The sequence below is a fragment of the Balaenoptera acutorostrata genome, chromosome 18 (genome assembly GCF_949987535.1).
Source record: "Balaenoptera acutorostrata chromosome 18, mBalAcu1.1, whole genome shotgun sequence".
NCBI classification, from domain to species: domain Eukaryota; kingdom Metazoa; phylum Chordata; class Mammalia; order Artiodactyla; family Balaenopteridae; genus Balaenoptera; species Balaenoptera acutorostrata.
In genome coordinates this window covers 31051303-31066992 of record NC_080081.1, presented here as the reverse complement: position 1 = coordinate 31066992, position 15690 = coordinate 31051303, and the positions used below count along the sequence as shown (strand labels likewise).

Sequence of the window (15690 nt, the reverse complement as noted above, 5' to 3'; positions counted from 1 at the left end):
TACAATAAACACTTATTAAAGTTAATGAAAGGCAACAAACAAGTATGAGAGCATATGCATATCGTTGCCAATAGACTTTAAGTTCTCACCAGTGGATTCAAATTCCTTGAGGGCAGGGACCAATTCCTACTTACTCAATTTGTTGGAATGGACCTTTACTATAGAACTAGGTCTGGGGCGTACCACCGTGAACAGACAAGATTGCTCTCCCTTTAGAACTTACATTCTAGAGGTGGTGACAGTACCCACAAAAAGTGTTTTAAAAATTAATTTTCAATGTGTAAGTGCCAAAAGGAAAATAAATAAAAGGCTGAAATAGAAGTGAAAAATTGGGATACTTACCGACTTTATGAGATAGAGGGTCACTGGAGGCCAATCTAAGGAAGTGACATTTGTGAGTTAAGCAAAGAACTGAAACCTGAGGAAAAAAAACTAATCTAGCAAGGAATGGGAACCACACATGCAAAGACTTTGAAGTGATCTGACTTGGGCTTGGTTAAGGATGGCTGAAACATAGGGAGCATGCTGGAGAGGGGCAGACTAAGAGAAGACTGGAGAGACAAAGGGAGCGGAGTCGAGCAGGGTCATGTGAGAAGGAATCTGCGTTATTACTCTGAGAGCAAAGGGAACCTGCTCTGGTTTGTGCTTTATAAGCACGACTCCTACTGCTCCACTGAAGAAGGGATTGATAGGAGAGCAAGAGTAGAGCAGGGAGAATAGTTGAGAGGAGTCTAAGAGTCCCAAAAAGACATGATGGGAGTTAGACCCAGGTGGTGGCAGCGGTCATGGACAGACATGGACATATTAAACACTAAGTTTTGAAGGCAGAATCAACATGATGACTTCCTTCAAGGGCTGTAACTGGGAAGTGAAAAGCAGGACTCAAATATAATTCCTGGGTTATAAGCATCAGCAACTACATATTCAAGTGCAGATGTCAAGTAAGCATTTAGATGCTGAAAGAAGCTGGTGCTCAGAGGAGAGGGCTGAGCTATAGAGACAAGTGTGGGAACCATTAGCAAAAATTTACCAAGTGGCTTTTACAAAGTGCATGAGGTTTGGAAATCCAGATCTGCTGTTACTTGCTGGCTTGTGTCTTTGTAGGAGAATTACTGACTTAGTTTTCTCACCTATAAAATGGGGATAAAAAACACCTGTTTTTAACAGGCTTGTCTAGAGCAGGGGTCAGCAATCATTTTCTATAAAAGGCCAGATAAGAAAGATTTGGGGCTTGGTGACCATAGGGTCTCTGTCAAAAATACTCAGTACTGTCATTGCAGCATGAAAGCAGCCATAGATAATAAGTAAACAGATGAGTGGGGTTGTGTTCAAATAAAACTGTATTTACAAAAATAAAGGGCAGAGTTTGCCAGCCCCTGGTCTAAAGCAGTGGTTATCAAAGTGTGGTCTTGGACCAGTAGCACCAGTATCACCTGGGAATTGTTAGAAATGCAAATTCTGCACCTCAGCCCAGACTAAGTCAATCAGAAACTCTGGGGTGGGGATCCAGCAATCAGTATGAAAACAAACCCTACAGGTGATGCATGTTAAAGTCTGAGACCCTCTGGTCAAGAACATTAATAAATATATACTGCTTAGAGGTATTATTATTATTAATACATATCTATTATTGTTTTAACCTGGCTCCTAGAAGTTTAGAGTATAATTTCTAAAGGTAGATTCAAATGCTAGATAATTGTGGTGGATCAAGCAAAACAGAGATAACAAACTGTTAAACTACAAGGTGGACTTAGGTAAGAATAGTTGAGAAATTAAAGATTGTTTTTATATACTCTTTATTTCAAAGAACTCCTATACTTCCTCGTATATTAAGATAGATTTAATTTAGTCATGTTCACACTTCTCTTATTAAAATGAACAATATAATTTCAAATATATATCTTCAACCTAACTTCCAATAGAAAGAAAGGTTAACACCAATTAACTTCCAGACCCCGAATGGCATTTTAGCTATGGGTTAGTAGTCTACTGCTATAACTAACACACTTAGAATATAGAACAAGCAAATTTATCAAATGCCAGTTAATATTTTAACAGAAAAATTTGACCACTTGAATTTAGGATCAATGGGGGAAGTTAAAATGTAAAGGGCTGTCAAGAAACTAAATATAATATCACCCACTTTCATATTGCTTTACTAGTACCATTAGAAACTAGGCAGAAATCTGGTTTCCTAGATCCAGCCTATTGAACCTTCCTCGAATTAGATAAAAGAATTATGGATGAATATAGAGGGGTCGTGCCTACTACCTACTACCACTAGGCTATATTCATAACAACTGGCCTTAGCAAAATTCCATATGAAAACTGAAATAAAATCAGTAAACAACGGTTAACAGCTTTGGAGGACACCAACAGGAAGGGGGAAGGACCGGACAACAGATCGTTCCTCAGAAGAGGGAAGACCAGCTTCCAAAACTGAAAAGAAATTCAATCAAGCAGGCAGTGCACAATACTAAAAGAGTCAGAGAGTAGACATTGGGTGGTCTTCAAAGTGAACAACAGGATCAGGCAGATACAACACAGAGTAACGGGGTATCCCACCAGGTATAAAGTACATGTCACTAGAAATCTAAGGAGAGGAAATATTTGTAGAACCAAGCGAGAAGGCCATCAGTTTAACTTCAGGTAAACTCAGAAAAATCTCTCAAGCTGCCTAGCTAATGAGAATTAAATGGCTGAAACCAGAGCAAGAGGTGAACTGAAAAAGCTGGGAGCTGTCTGGGGCCAGAAAACAGATTTGATTATTTGTTTGTAAAAGCTTAAGCCATAAATGTATTTGTCCACATTGTCTAACCTATTACTGAAAATGTATATGAAGATACAATTGTGAGATGCAAAATACTACTTGATTTGCTCAACCAGAAGCACTGACTTGCAATCTGAAACTGATCATAAACTACTCACATGTTATATAATACTGATAGTACAAAGTTCCACAGTTGTAAATTTGAGAATTTTCGAAATTCCTATAAAAATTCACAACAGTGCCAAAGTGAAGACTATCCAACTAGTTAAGTGCATCCACAAAATAAAAGAACTGAAGCAGCAAATTTAGGCTTCTATATTTAACCAGAAAGATCCCATTACTTGGAGATCCTCTTTCGAACCCAACCTCTTACAAGAAATGAAACTTGAAAGGGATCGGTAACTTGAAAAAGAATAACTCCGTATCTTTTTCATAGGGCTGCAAAAACCTGTGTTAAGATTATCTGAAATTAAACCAACCAAAATTTTAATCTCATATTTTTTCCCTTTCTGTCATAGGATCATAGATGACTGGCATCATATTAAATAACACCTGAAAGTTTAAGCCAGGAGTTTTCCAAACTTACAGTTGCTCAGAATTCTTTTAAAGGTAAATTAAGGTGTTAACATAATTATTTTACTGTTACTTTATTTAAATATGTTCACAAAAATCTAGCTATAAACTTTAGATGCTTATAGCTCTAGCTTTTAAAAAGCTTTTTTTTTTTTTTTTGGAGCAAATTATAACCACTTTATTCAGAAAGTCAAGAGTCTGAGAAGATGATGGACTAGTGTCCTAGAGAACCATCTTACCGGGGTCTGGGTGCTAGTTCATTCCACAGAACAAAGAAAGGGGGAGGTGAGGAGGTAAAATATAAAAAGCTTTAAAACCAAAACCAATTTACAAAATACCCACAAACACAAGCATAAAACTAGTAACAATTATACTAACAAGCTAAATTCAATAGGATGAAAGGAAAGATGTTATTTTTCAAAGCACATGCCTACAGCACTGAATGTGCTACAGCACAGGTTCAGCATGCTAATGTTACTGTGGACCCCAAGATTGCTTTTTTATGAACCATTTTTCTCTACTTGAACTCTTACAAAACCATACATCAGCCCATTAGGTCACTGGGCTTTATCTAACCTTAAAATTTACATATTCTTTTCCCTTTAACCCAAGGTAATTAAAATAGCACAACTTGGTGCCAATATTTCTTGCTTTATTGTATGTTTTATAATGATGGTAAGATGCATTATTTTTATAGTATAATTTTACACTTTATATTATATAATTATATACTTTTATATTATAATACAGTTTATAATTTATACTTTGTACTTTGTTATACTTTACAATATTTGTATCCTTTACGAGTCAATAAAATATATTCAAATGCATGGTTGTACCTGTTCTTAAATACATACCCTAAAGATTTTTTATTCTAAAGTAGTTATAAAGGCTGCAAACAGACTCTCATAGTTTACTTCCCTGCCACTCCTAAGGACACTACATAAAAGATACACCAGAATTCAGCTACACCAGCCTAACAAATCATACCGACGTTTTACTTTCCATTAAAACAAAAATACACACTGGCAAAACTATATGCAAGCATGCATTCAGCATTTCATTATTATTTTACAAATTTAATGAGCATATTTAACTGTGAAGATTTTTAATATAAAAGTGGGGGAAAGAGGACAAATACTGCATGATCTCACTTATATACAGAATCTAAAAAGTCAAACTCATAAATGCAGAGAGTAGAATAGTGGTTGCCAGGGGATGGGGGATGGGAGACATGGGGAGATATTGGTCAAAGGGTACCAACTTCCAGTTATGCAGGATGAGAAAGTTTTGAAGATCTAATGTACAGAGAGCATGGTGACCATAGTTAATAATACTATACTGTATACCTGAAATTTGCTAAAAGAGTAGATCTTAAGTTTTCTCACCACACACACACAGGCAAAACGATAACCATGTGAGTTGACGGATATGTTAATTAGCTTGATTGTGGTAACCCTTTCATTTGATACGTATATCAAAACACCACATTGTAGCTTTAAATATATACAACTTTTGCTTGTTAATTATACCTCAATAAAACTGGAAAACAAAATAAAACAACTATCTTAAAAAAAGAATGGGAAAAAGTGATAGCATAAAACTTCATAAGACTAACAACTAAAGGCTAATTTTTCAACAATTGCATTCCAGAGCAGCAGATAAGAGAACTATCTACCCAGACTGGAATCAGCTTCTATCATTACAAGCCTTGTATCCTTGGGGAAATATTTAACCTTTCTTTACCTCAGTTTTCTCATCTGTAAATGGGTCAGAATCACCTGGTCGGCTTGTTAGAGCAGACTGGTGGACCCCAGCCTCAGTTTTTGATGATGTCAAGTTCCCTGATGATGTTCAGTAGTTGTGGCGCAGGGGCTTAGTTGCTCCGCGGCATGTGGGATCTTCCTAGACCAGGGCTCGAACCCGTGTCCCCTGCATTGGCAGGCAGATTCTTAACCACTGTGCCACCAGGGAAGCCCAACATTAGAATATATTCCCTAAAAATTGTTTATTCCATCTGCAGAACTTAAAACTTTGGCTTGAAAGGTAAAGTTTTCATTCAACATATGGCTAGTCTTATCACGCCTGGCAGAATAATGTCTATCTAGAGAAAAAGATATGCAAAGCTATTAAGCTAGAAAATGACGAGTTTCTTAAAAATCTTCTGTAGTCACATATTACTCCTCCTCACACTCACCCTAAACTTTCAAGCCTGAAAACGACTACAAAAATAACCAGGGGAACAGAAGTGGTCATATACCCAACCAGATGAACAAAATCACTGAGGGCAGTGGTTCTCAAACTGTGGTCCCCAGGCCAGTAGTCTGGACATCATCAAGGAACTTGACATCATCAAAAACTGAGGGTGGGGTCCACCAGTCTGCTCTAACAAGCCGACCAGGTGATTCTGACACACACTCAAGTTTGAGAACCTCTGGCTTACGATAAACGAGCCCTGATACTGAACAACCACATCTTCATTATAACATTCCCTTCACAGGTGGGAGGCTCTGGGCATACATTTTTACCTTTCCCCCAGATATTGCAGTCAAGATTCTACCACAGAGCCAGGGCAAATTAATCCACCTCAAATCAGAAGGGGAGAGAGGGGCTTCCCTGGTGGCGCAGTGGTTAAGAATCCGCTTGCCAACAGAGGGGACACAGGTTCGAGCCCTGGTCTGTGAAGATCCCACAAGCCGCGGAGCAACTAAGCCCGTGCGCCACAACTACTGAGCCTGCGCTCTAGAGCCCGCGAGCCACAACTACTGAAGCCCGTGTGCCTAGAGCCCATGCTCCGCAATAAGAGAAGCCACCGCAATGAGAAGCCTGCGCACCACAACGAAGAGTAGCCCCTGCTCGCCGCAACTAGAGAAAGCCCGCATGCAGCAACAAAGACCCAATGCAACCAAATATAAAAAATAAAAAAAAAAGACTACAGCAAACATGAGGAGAGATCTATGCAGAATAGCATAAAGTACTCAGAAAGCAAACAGAGAAGTGTGAACATTTCCAGATTTCTATTTCTCTGGTTTCCTTGCTAGCATACTCCCAGAGCCACTGACCCTTAACTCTGAGGAAGAACTGAAAATGACCTTTTTGAAGTATATCACTGAAAATTAAGTTGAAAATTGGTTACCTGAGTAAAGCTCAGAAAATACTAAATATTTTAAAAGAAACAAAAAAAAAACCCACAGACTTAGAGAACTTAGTTCGGAAAAAACTGGTGTCAAGTTCATTTTTTAATTTTAAGAACACAATTTGTAAGATCTCTTTGAAAGTACATTCTTTCGAGCTTCAAGAAATATATACATAAACAAAATCAATGAAAATTATAGCAATCATGTTTTTGTCTTTTATAGGACTACTCATTCTATAATTATGAAGTATATACTGTTGTCTAATGGAAATGATAAGTAACACCTTCATTCTCTAACAATAGTTATAAACACTAACAATTCTTGTTTTTTAATATGATAAGAATATATATAACATAAAACAAGTTCTGCTTTTTAATGGGGAAATGGAGATAATGCCATATATATATATATATATATATATATATATATATATATATATACACACACAGCCTCTTTCTGAACATAGGTAAAGGTAAGTAATTTGAGGAATATTAGTGACCTTCCCAAGATGTTAGGTAGAGAATCAGATATTCTTGGTTCTCCAACCAGTTTGAAGTCTACAACTCAATGTATGCCAGTGTGATTTGTTTTTTAAGTTATGTACAGTTCAGCACTTTTACTAGTTCAAATATCCAACTTTGGCTGAAATGCGCTAAGTCTGACATCCCTCCTATGCAAGACTACACATCTTGAATAAATGGGAACCAATCTGTATTGGCATATATTCGATCTGAAACTGGTTCGTTTGCTCCCAACCCATACCCCTCCTTGCACCTGGCAGAAGCAGCTCTGCATCAGACCGTTCTGGCTGAGCACGGCTTCAGGCTGACTCAGGCTGAGCATCCTTAGGTTGACTCTGACCCGGAAGGTGTGGAACCACAGGGCACATCACCATGGCAACTCCCCACAACAGACCCAAGCTACTCGCGCAGTGCTCCCGTCTCTGAGGTCACATGTAGATCCACCCACCACCCCCCCCAAAAAAAAAAAGATGTGTGAGTAGATATGCTGCAAGACATTATCGTTTTATATACAGAAACCACAATCCTCCATCTCGGTGGCTTGGCAGAAACACAAACTTTGCCAATTATCTATGGTCACCCATGTCCCTGTTTGCCCTGAACAGTCCAGCTTTATACTTGCTATGCTTGTGTCATTTTAATGATGCCCCCTTTCTTAAAAAAAATTGTCCTGGATTAAACAATAAATTATATGGTCATCCTACAGACAGGCCTATTTCAGAAAAGGGACAGGCATGACAGACAAAGCAGAGGCAAGTTTACTTGGGGATGTTTTCAGGCCTTTCTGCTCCAGGCTACCTTCCATGTTTTGTTCAGTGACTGTAGAAAATACTTAGGAGACTTAACAATAATCTTAAAGTCCAACTAAAAAAGTCTCTACTTCAAATGTAGAACTCAGCAGCAAAGCAAACAGCAGGTCTTCTTCCTTCTCATTTCAAAGGTGTTCAGAACAATCCAGAGGTTCTACTCTATATTAGGCATACTGCTGGATGGTAATAATGTGATGAATTCATCCCTCTAACAAGTTCAACTGCAGAATCATCACTTCTGGGAGTTTTACTTATAAATTTTTCCCCCCAAATTACCCTAACTCTCCCCACTATTTCAACAGGAAATGTGACAAACAGCACTCAGTATCTAATGACTGCACTTGTCCACTCAACAAATATTTATGCCCAAGATCAAACGTGGCAGCCCTTAGATCTCTGAAGCCAACCTTCAGATGTGTTTTGTTTAGCCCAGATAGGATTCTTATATGTTTAAAATATTTGCTGATACTTTAAAATGTGGACTCATACATAAAAATCGAGATTTCCATCTTCTCTTGGGAAATCCGAAGCTCCGGCAACAATGGGCTTATATTCTGATAATGTAATTTCCAGTTGGAGCTGAGCAGCAGCTTGAGAAAGGACCTCTCTATCTAGTCCTCTATGGCCCTCACTCAACCTTCTTCGTCACAGTTTGAGTTTGTAACCCCTGATTTATAGCTGGAGATAATCCTTAGGTAGACAACATCTGGACTTTCAAATTAATGATCCTCTGCCAGGGGCTCTCTAGGTTTGGAGCAAATAGAAATCTATATCTTTAGATCAAAGACTCAACTGGGAAATGGCAATAAACAGGAAAAGTTTGTTTTTTCTTTTATCAAAAAGCCATATGGCTTCCACTGCTCCTACAGGACCAAAGGGGGGAAATAAGCCTAAGCATGTTATTATTTGTAAAGAGCACATCCAGCCTCTAATATCTAAATACAAAATGAAGGTATTTAGGGATATTTTAATTGACCTTCCAATGAGTCCAGGGAAGACTCAACAGCCACTGTTGAGAATTTAAGGTGCCGTAACCCATAAACAAACTTTGACCATCAATGAAATTAGTAATGATGTGTCATGCATCAGATCTGAAGAAAATAACCACCAAGAATCATAAAACATTCCTTAAAGTCCTGGAAAAATGCAACCACTTCCACCTTACTGACAGAACCCAAAAATCTTAATACAATAAAGATGTTGATAACGTTCAGAATAAAGAACATGCTGCACTCCAATTTCAACCTAGGTGAAAGCTAAAAATAAATTTTTAACAAATAAGCATAAAATGAAATTCATTTTAATCATGGTTAGAATCCTGAGATCATCTGTGATAAGGTATTTTACCATAACATAACAGCGGTAACATAAACTAAAATATTGGGAGTTCTGAGCCCTTAGGATATTAAACTAGTTTACAAAGTAACTGACAATGCGCTTTATTTTCTTCAGCTCAGCTGCAGGTCTTTTTGTGAAAAACTATTGGACAGTCTTTCAATTACAGATACTGGAATATATGAATTTTCAAAACTTAAAGCCTTATTTATAGGAAGTTTTTCTCATCTGACTATTAACTTCCCAGCTGCTAAAGAAACCCGCCACACAGTACAACTGAGACTTCATTTATTTATATTTAGACAACACTATTTTCCCAGAGAATCTAAAGTACTTTGCCCAAACATTCAGTAACTATTATAAATAACAGCATCTGGAGAGCTTTTGATATGGTAAACTCCTTACACATTTTTTAAAAAGGGGGAGGTGCTGTTTTTCAAGACACAATCACTGTAGTAAAGATTGTTTAGATACCTCTCTCCAGACGAAAAAGGACTGTGTCCGTTTTTTTTAAGGAAGTAAAAACGCACTGTTTGGTAACAGGCACCTCGATTTGGTAAACTCTGGAGAAATATTAGAAAAGAGATGTTAACCTCGTCTACAACACTGATTTTTAAATCACCCAGGTAGGTACTGATTCTGTCTCCAATTAGTGTGGAAAAAACTGCAAAAAAAAAGGAAAAAAGTCTTCTTTCCACTCAAAATCTAAAGGCAGATTCGTATTTTGCTGACAATCGGACAACGTCTAGTAACTTCTCTCTAAGCCGGGCTCCGAAACAGCTTTCCAGACCCAAGACCTGCAGGTGCTGCTGTGACTAGGATGCGACTGTCCAAAGGGGCCAAGGTGCAGGACTCGACCAAGACCGAGAGTGTGTGCGGGGGCCTCTAGGAACCCAACCCTCTCCCGCTTTCCCTCTTAAACACACACGTGCACGCACGCACACACTCGGCCAAGGCCGGGCATGCCATCTCCAGTCACACCCCAAGACATCGAGATCCTGCCGGGACGCGCGCTGCTCCCGCATTCTCCTAGGGCGCACCAGCTCCTCCACCGTCCCGAGACCACTCTCCGCCTCCCTCCCTCTTCCTTGGCCCTGCGGGGAAGGAACCGCCGCCAGAAGCAAGCTCCGGACTCGGGGTCCGAGAAGCGGGACCAGCCTGCGCTCAAGCGCGCCACGTGGAAGGCGCGCGCCAGCAGCTGGACCGGAGTCGGTCTTTAACGTGGGGTCCCAGCGCGCCTGCAGCCCTGCCACTCCTCCCGGGTGTGATGGGGCCCTCCCCCGTGCCTCCGAGCCGCGGTCTTGCCTGATTGGGGTCTGTGGCGCGGAAAACGTGGCAGGCCATCTGCGACTCCGGGTCGTCTGGCTGCGCCTTGATCAGGTAAGCAAAGTAGGTGAGGTCGTGGCTGTTGTGGATGAAGCGCGAGATGTGCTGCGCCTTGTGCTCGAAGATGAACACTGCCGGGTTGGGCTGCGCGGCCGTAGGGCCAAAGCCCCCAGCGGCACCGGCGCCCGGCGCGGGCACGCAGCGCAGGAAGGGCGCGCTGAGCACCAGCAGCACCTCGCGGGGCGCCGGCGCCCCGCAGCCGCCCGCCTCGGGCTTCTGGCTGCGCCGGCGGATCTCGGCCATGAGCCAGGGCAGCATGGGCAGCGTGGTCCTGCGGTCCAGGCACGACCCTCCCACGTACCACAGCCGGAACCTCTTGTCGCCCGGCTTCCCCTGGCCAGGCTGCGCAGGGGCGCCCGGCTCGGGCTCCAGGGGGTGCGGGAACGGCTCATCCTGAATGCAGCTGGGGGGCTCCATAACTCGCGCCTCCCGAGGGCACGGAGGCGGCCGGATCGGCGCGTCGCGCCCCCAGTTCTCGCGTTGAAGGCGCCGCCGAAACTGTGCCAACAGCCGCGCTGGGCCCCTGCGCCCGCCTCGGCGCGACCCCGAACTCCGCGCTTTAGTGGCCCTGCCCCATGCGGCACTTCGGGCGCGGCTCCCAGGCTCTGGCGGCGGGCACCCGGGGAGCGCCCGGCAGCAGGACTGGCAGGAGAGGGCGGGTTAAATCGCTATCCTCCTTGCTCCGGCTCGAGCCTGGGGCCGGACTTCCCCCTTCCTCGTCCGCGGCTCCGCTGGGTCAGAGGACAACGCCGAGGGCCCCGCGCCTCCGCCGGTCGCCGCCAGTTCCAGCGCTGCAGAGCCGTTGCGGCCGCCGCGCTCGCCCCGGGCGGGCACTGGGAGGCAGGGCGGGGAATGGGCTGTGGGCCGGAGGGGGTGACTTGGGGCGGAGCTGAATCCTACCAGGGTGACCAGCTGTCACCTGGAAGGTCGGGGCTCCCGGGCTTCGGTGCGGTCGGTTCTCGGGGAGGGCCTGCGAGAACTATTTCGATGGAAAATAACAAAAACAAAACGTGGCCTCGCGGGGGCCGCTCCTCCTCCGGTCGCCGCAGCCCAGCTCGCTGCTCCTCCTCCAACTGTTCCCGTCCCTCCCTCGCTTCTTCCTTCCTTCCAGGCTGCTTCTTTAATCGGGCTGCCACCCCGCCTCCCGTCCGGCGGGCGGAGAGTGTTGCCTATAAAAGCTTATCTGTGAAGTCACCTCTTCGCCTCTTTCTCCGGCCGCGATCCCAGACCGCCCCTGCCACCCGCCAGCTTATCTGTGAAGTCACCTCTTCGCCTCTTTCTCCGGCCGCGATCCCAGACCGCCCCTGCCACCCGCCCCTCGGGCAGCAATACTGCGCCCGGCGCCGGCACTGCCCGGACCAAACTCATCATCTCCCGGGTCACCGAGATCTCCGTCTTCTTCTGGGCGTCTCTGCTGCCCCCTGGAGAGGGGACCACTGTCAATGGGGCGCTGGGATTTTTTTTTTTTTAATTAATCATATTTGCTTGGTTTCAATTCCTTCTAAAGCCTGCATCATAATTTCTGAATCTTATTTCCTAATAATCTCCAAAAAAATACTCGTGTTTTAAATCACGAAATTACGATGAAATTTCTTTTCCATTTCAAAAGAAATTTATTTGTGATGTTTTTATTTACACACGTAGGGGCTTTGGTCATCTGAACAAAAAGAAAAAAAAAATTTTTAAGGCTTTTTAGGTCTTTGTTTTTCAAGGCAAATGAACACTTGTTACATGTTTGATCTTGACCTCAAATCCTAGTCAGATCTACTGCCCTGGTGACCTAGAAGGGACTATATGGGCCCTGATATGCCTTTTCCTTTCTCCAGGCTTTCAAGGCTCTTGGTAGATTGTCTCTTTGATGCTATACTCTTAAACCTCTGTGATGTGTGAGGATATTACAACAGTAAAGTGTGCTCCATCATTCCCTATTCAAACTGCTTTGTCGTTTAGGGTCAGATAGGTTGTCTAAATAAACGCACCTGACAGGTTATACAATAAACATGAGACAGTATGCCACAAAACACAGCTTTCCTCCTTTGTCTCACAGAGGTATTCAAGTTCCAAAATATGTGCCCAGCGTCTTCCATCTCCAACTCTCTTTTGGTTTTTCCCAGTCTTATCCAAAGCAGTCTCATTCCTACATTGCTTCACCAGCTACATCCAAGTAGTGCCTTCCACTGCACCTCTAAAGTTGGAAGATTCTGACCCCAAGTCTTCACATGGGTGTTCCAAAGTTCCAGAAAACAATCAGGTCACATGATAACACCAAAATACAAGGCCATGCCCAACATTTCAAAAACACTGCAAAGTAACAAAAACAAACTGAAACGAGTTTTGATTAAGCCTTGTTTCACTTATGAGAGTATTTCTCAAACAAAAGTTATTTTTTAGGAACCAAATACATTTGACAATCTACCCCCATATCAAGGTCACCAACCACTGACCCTAAGGGACACTGTTACATGGGAATAAAAAACATAGGAAAACTAAATAGAGAAAATGACCTGTTTCAGTTTCTTCCAGGTATCAGCCCATCCTTACCAGCGGACCAGAGTCCATCAGCTGTGAAAGCCAACCCTCCTTCAAGACGATTTGCTTTTCTCTATCTGCCAAACCAGCTCCACCATCAAATCTGCCATCTTCCCAATCTCCGTGGCTTTCTCCTCCACCTTCTGGCCCAACTCTGGCACTCTCTCATCAGCTTCCCCCCTGGGATGCTGAAGGTGACTCAAGGCTTTCTCCTCCGAGGTCGCCACCTGCATTTCTATTTGCATGAGTATTATTATCCATCTTCCACAGCTTGCTCCTGGTCCTCAGGAGCTGCCATATCCTCCCGCATCCCACGGATAACTGGAAGCAGGAACTGCTCCAAATCTTCCTAGGGCCCTAAAACTTCCACTTCCGCCGGTGCGTCTACCTTGTCCCGGTCCCAGGGGCGCATTTTTCCTGCCTCATCTTCAGAACCACACGACCCTCACGCCCTGCCCTGAGACAGCTGATCAGCAGTTACTGCTCGGGTCAAAAGCGACCCACACTCCTTGTCAATAGTATTCCCGAACTACCTTTTTAAAAATATCCCTTTACGCCTTTTGCTTCACAACTGCTCTGGGAGGAAACAGCCTCACACGCAAACTGCAGAGCGGCGAACAGAATCACGATAAAGTATTTTTAACTCCAATTTCTCTTTAAAATATAACATGGTATGACAAACATGAATCTTCATAGCTTTTAGTGCAGCCAATACATTTTATTCATTGTATTTACCCAGTTCAGAGCTAGTGTAGAGATTTCTCACCCTTTTGTATGTAGTAATATATATTTCCAGGGAACTCAGAAAACATTCTAGGGATAATTTAATCATTCTAATTTTAAAGCAGAAAGAGAAGTATTCTTTTTTTCTTTTTAGCAAATTGGACTTTCATTCTTTTTACTCTTACTAAATTATAATTAAGAGTTAGGTAACAGGTAAACAAAAATAAGTGGGAAAGACACTTAAAGTTCCCAATTTTCTCCAAAGGGCTCATAGGAAAAATGAAAACTCTGGTTCCTCTCCCATTCTCTCTCTCTCTCTCTCTCTCTCTCTCTCTCATTTTTTTTTCCTTTAATGGTATTCTCACTTTCTATAAAGCCTTGGGACTATTTTTTATCCTATATGTAATATCACTACAATCAATTCCCATTATTCCTATGCAGAATTTCTGGGTGCACCCTGATGGCTCCCTTATAGATAGAATTTAAGCTCCAAGATAAAGACATTATTAATTGGTTAGATTCACTCATTGGGTTTACTCACACCACCACATTTTTGTGCAAAGTAGAACCATGTCTTCAAAAAGCAGTGAAGGGCTTCCCTGGTGGCACAGTGGTAGAACCTGCCTGCCAATGCGGGGGAGACAGAGTGGTCTGGGAAGATCCCACATGCCGTGGAGCAACTAAGCCCGTGCTCCACAACTACTGAGCCTGCACTCTAGAGCCCGCGAGCCACAACTACTGAGCCCGCGTGCCACAACTACTGAAGCTCCCACGCCTAGAGCTTGTGCTCCGCAACAAGAGAAGACACCGCAATGCGAAGCCCACGCACCGCAACGAAGAGTAGCCCCCAATGGCCGCAACTAGAGAAAACTCTCGCGCAGCAACGAAGACCCAACGCAGCCAAAAATAAATAAATTTATTTTTTTTTTAAAGTGGTGAAAAGTTGTCCGAATGTGACTGAAACCTTGTAGAACCTTGCCAGAAACTCTCCTATACAGATCCTATTTCCCTAGGCCACATATCTGAGATCTATAAAAAAGAAAGAAAAGAACAGAGATCTGGGGAAAGCATGGAAGTCTTGTGGGTTCTACCAAATCAACTAGCTTGGGAGCTAGGATTGAATCTGGGGCCCCAGCAGGCCATTTCTTACTGGTGAAAGAAGGTGATGCAATAAACATCTACTTACTGACAGAAACACAGAAGAATTGTCTTTTATTACATGACAGCCTAAGTGTGATTGCTTCCTGCTCTGGAACGTCCTTAGCCCTCTCTTTGTAACCTTTTTGTGATGTTTTGCTTACTGTGCATTAATGAGCATTATTATTGTTTACCAGTACCTGATCCTCTCTGCATCCTGACACATGGGAAGGCAGGCACGATCCTAAGACTTGTTTTGGAAGTGAAATGTGACCAGAGGTGACTTGGGTCATGTCTTTCGAGTAGAAGCATTTAATTGCCAGTAATCAACGCCCCAGCCCTCTCGTGCTGTCCATCCCCACGCTTCCCCTTCAGTGGTCATTATGGAAACATCAGTATGGAGGTTCCTCGTGATCGAAGCAGTCCAGAATGCTGAGCCAGCTCCTAGAGGACAGCTGTCCTGGAGAACCTCCCAGGCACACAGCACACTTCTTGTAGTGGGAAATAAACTTTTTTGTTTGTTAAGCCACTGGGATTGTGGACTTGTCTGCTACCTTGTTGTAAATCTATCCTATCCTGTCCGATAAGGTTATTATACTATAGTATATATTGTATCTTAATATAACTTGCTTTATTATCATTTAGACATTTGACTTATTGCATGAATGAACTATATGGTAAGCTATTAGTTTCTTATCATCATTGTATCACCTGCAGAAGCTTAGAGAATTGCATGCACATAAAAAAGTGTTCAATTACAGTTTGATCAC

The 15690-nt window shown here is 42.8% G+C and overlaps 1 protein-coding gene and 1 pseudogene across 2 annotated transcripts in view; both read right to left on the bottom strand.

Annotated features, from left to right (window-relative positions):
* TBC1D4 (TBC1 domain family member 4) overlaps positions 1–11856 on the bottom strand; it is a 214016-nt gene extending 202160 nt beyond the window's left edge. The window contains exon 1 of one of the 2 annotated variants that reach the window (XM_007186208.3): positions 10451–11856. In XM_007186208.3, coding sequence (XP_007186270.2) covers positions 10451–10948 — 498 coding nt within the window. In that variant the 5' untranslated portion in view covers positions 10949–11856. The remainder of the gene's footprint in view (positions 1–10450) is intronic. The other variant, XM_057533035.1, reaches the window with a different exon arrangement.
* Positions 11857–13057: 1201 nt separating this feature from the next.
* LOC103001226 (MORF4 family-associated protein 1-like) lies at positions 13058–13472 on the bottom strand (annotated as a pseudogene).
* Between the last annotated feature and the right edge of the window lie 2218 nt (positions 13473–15690).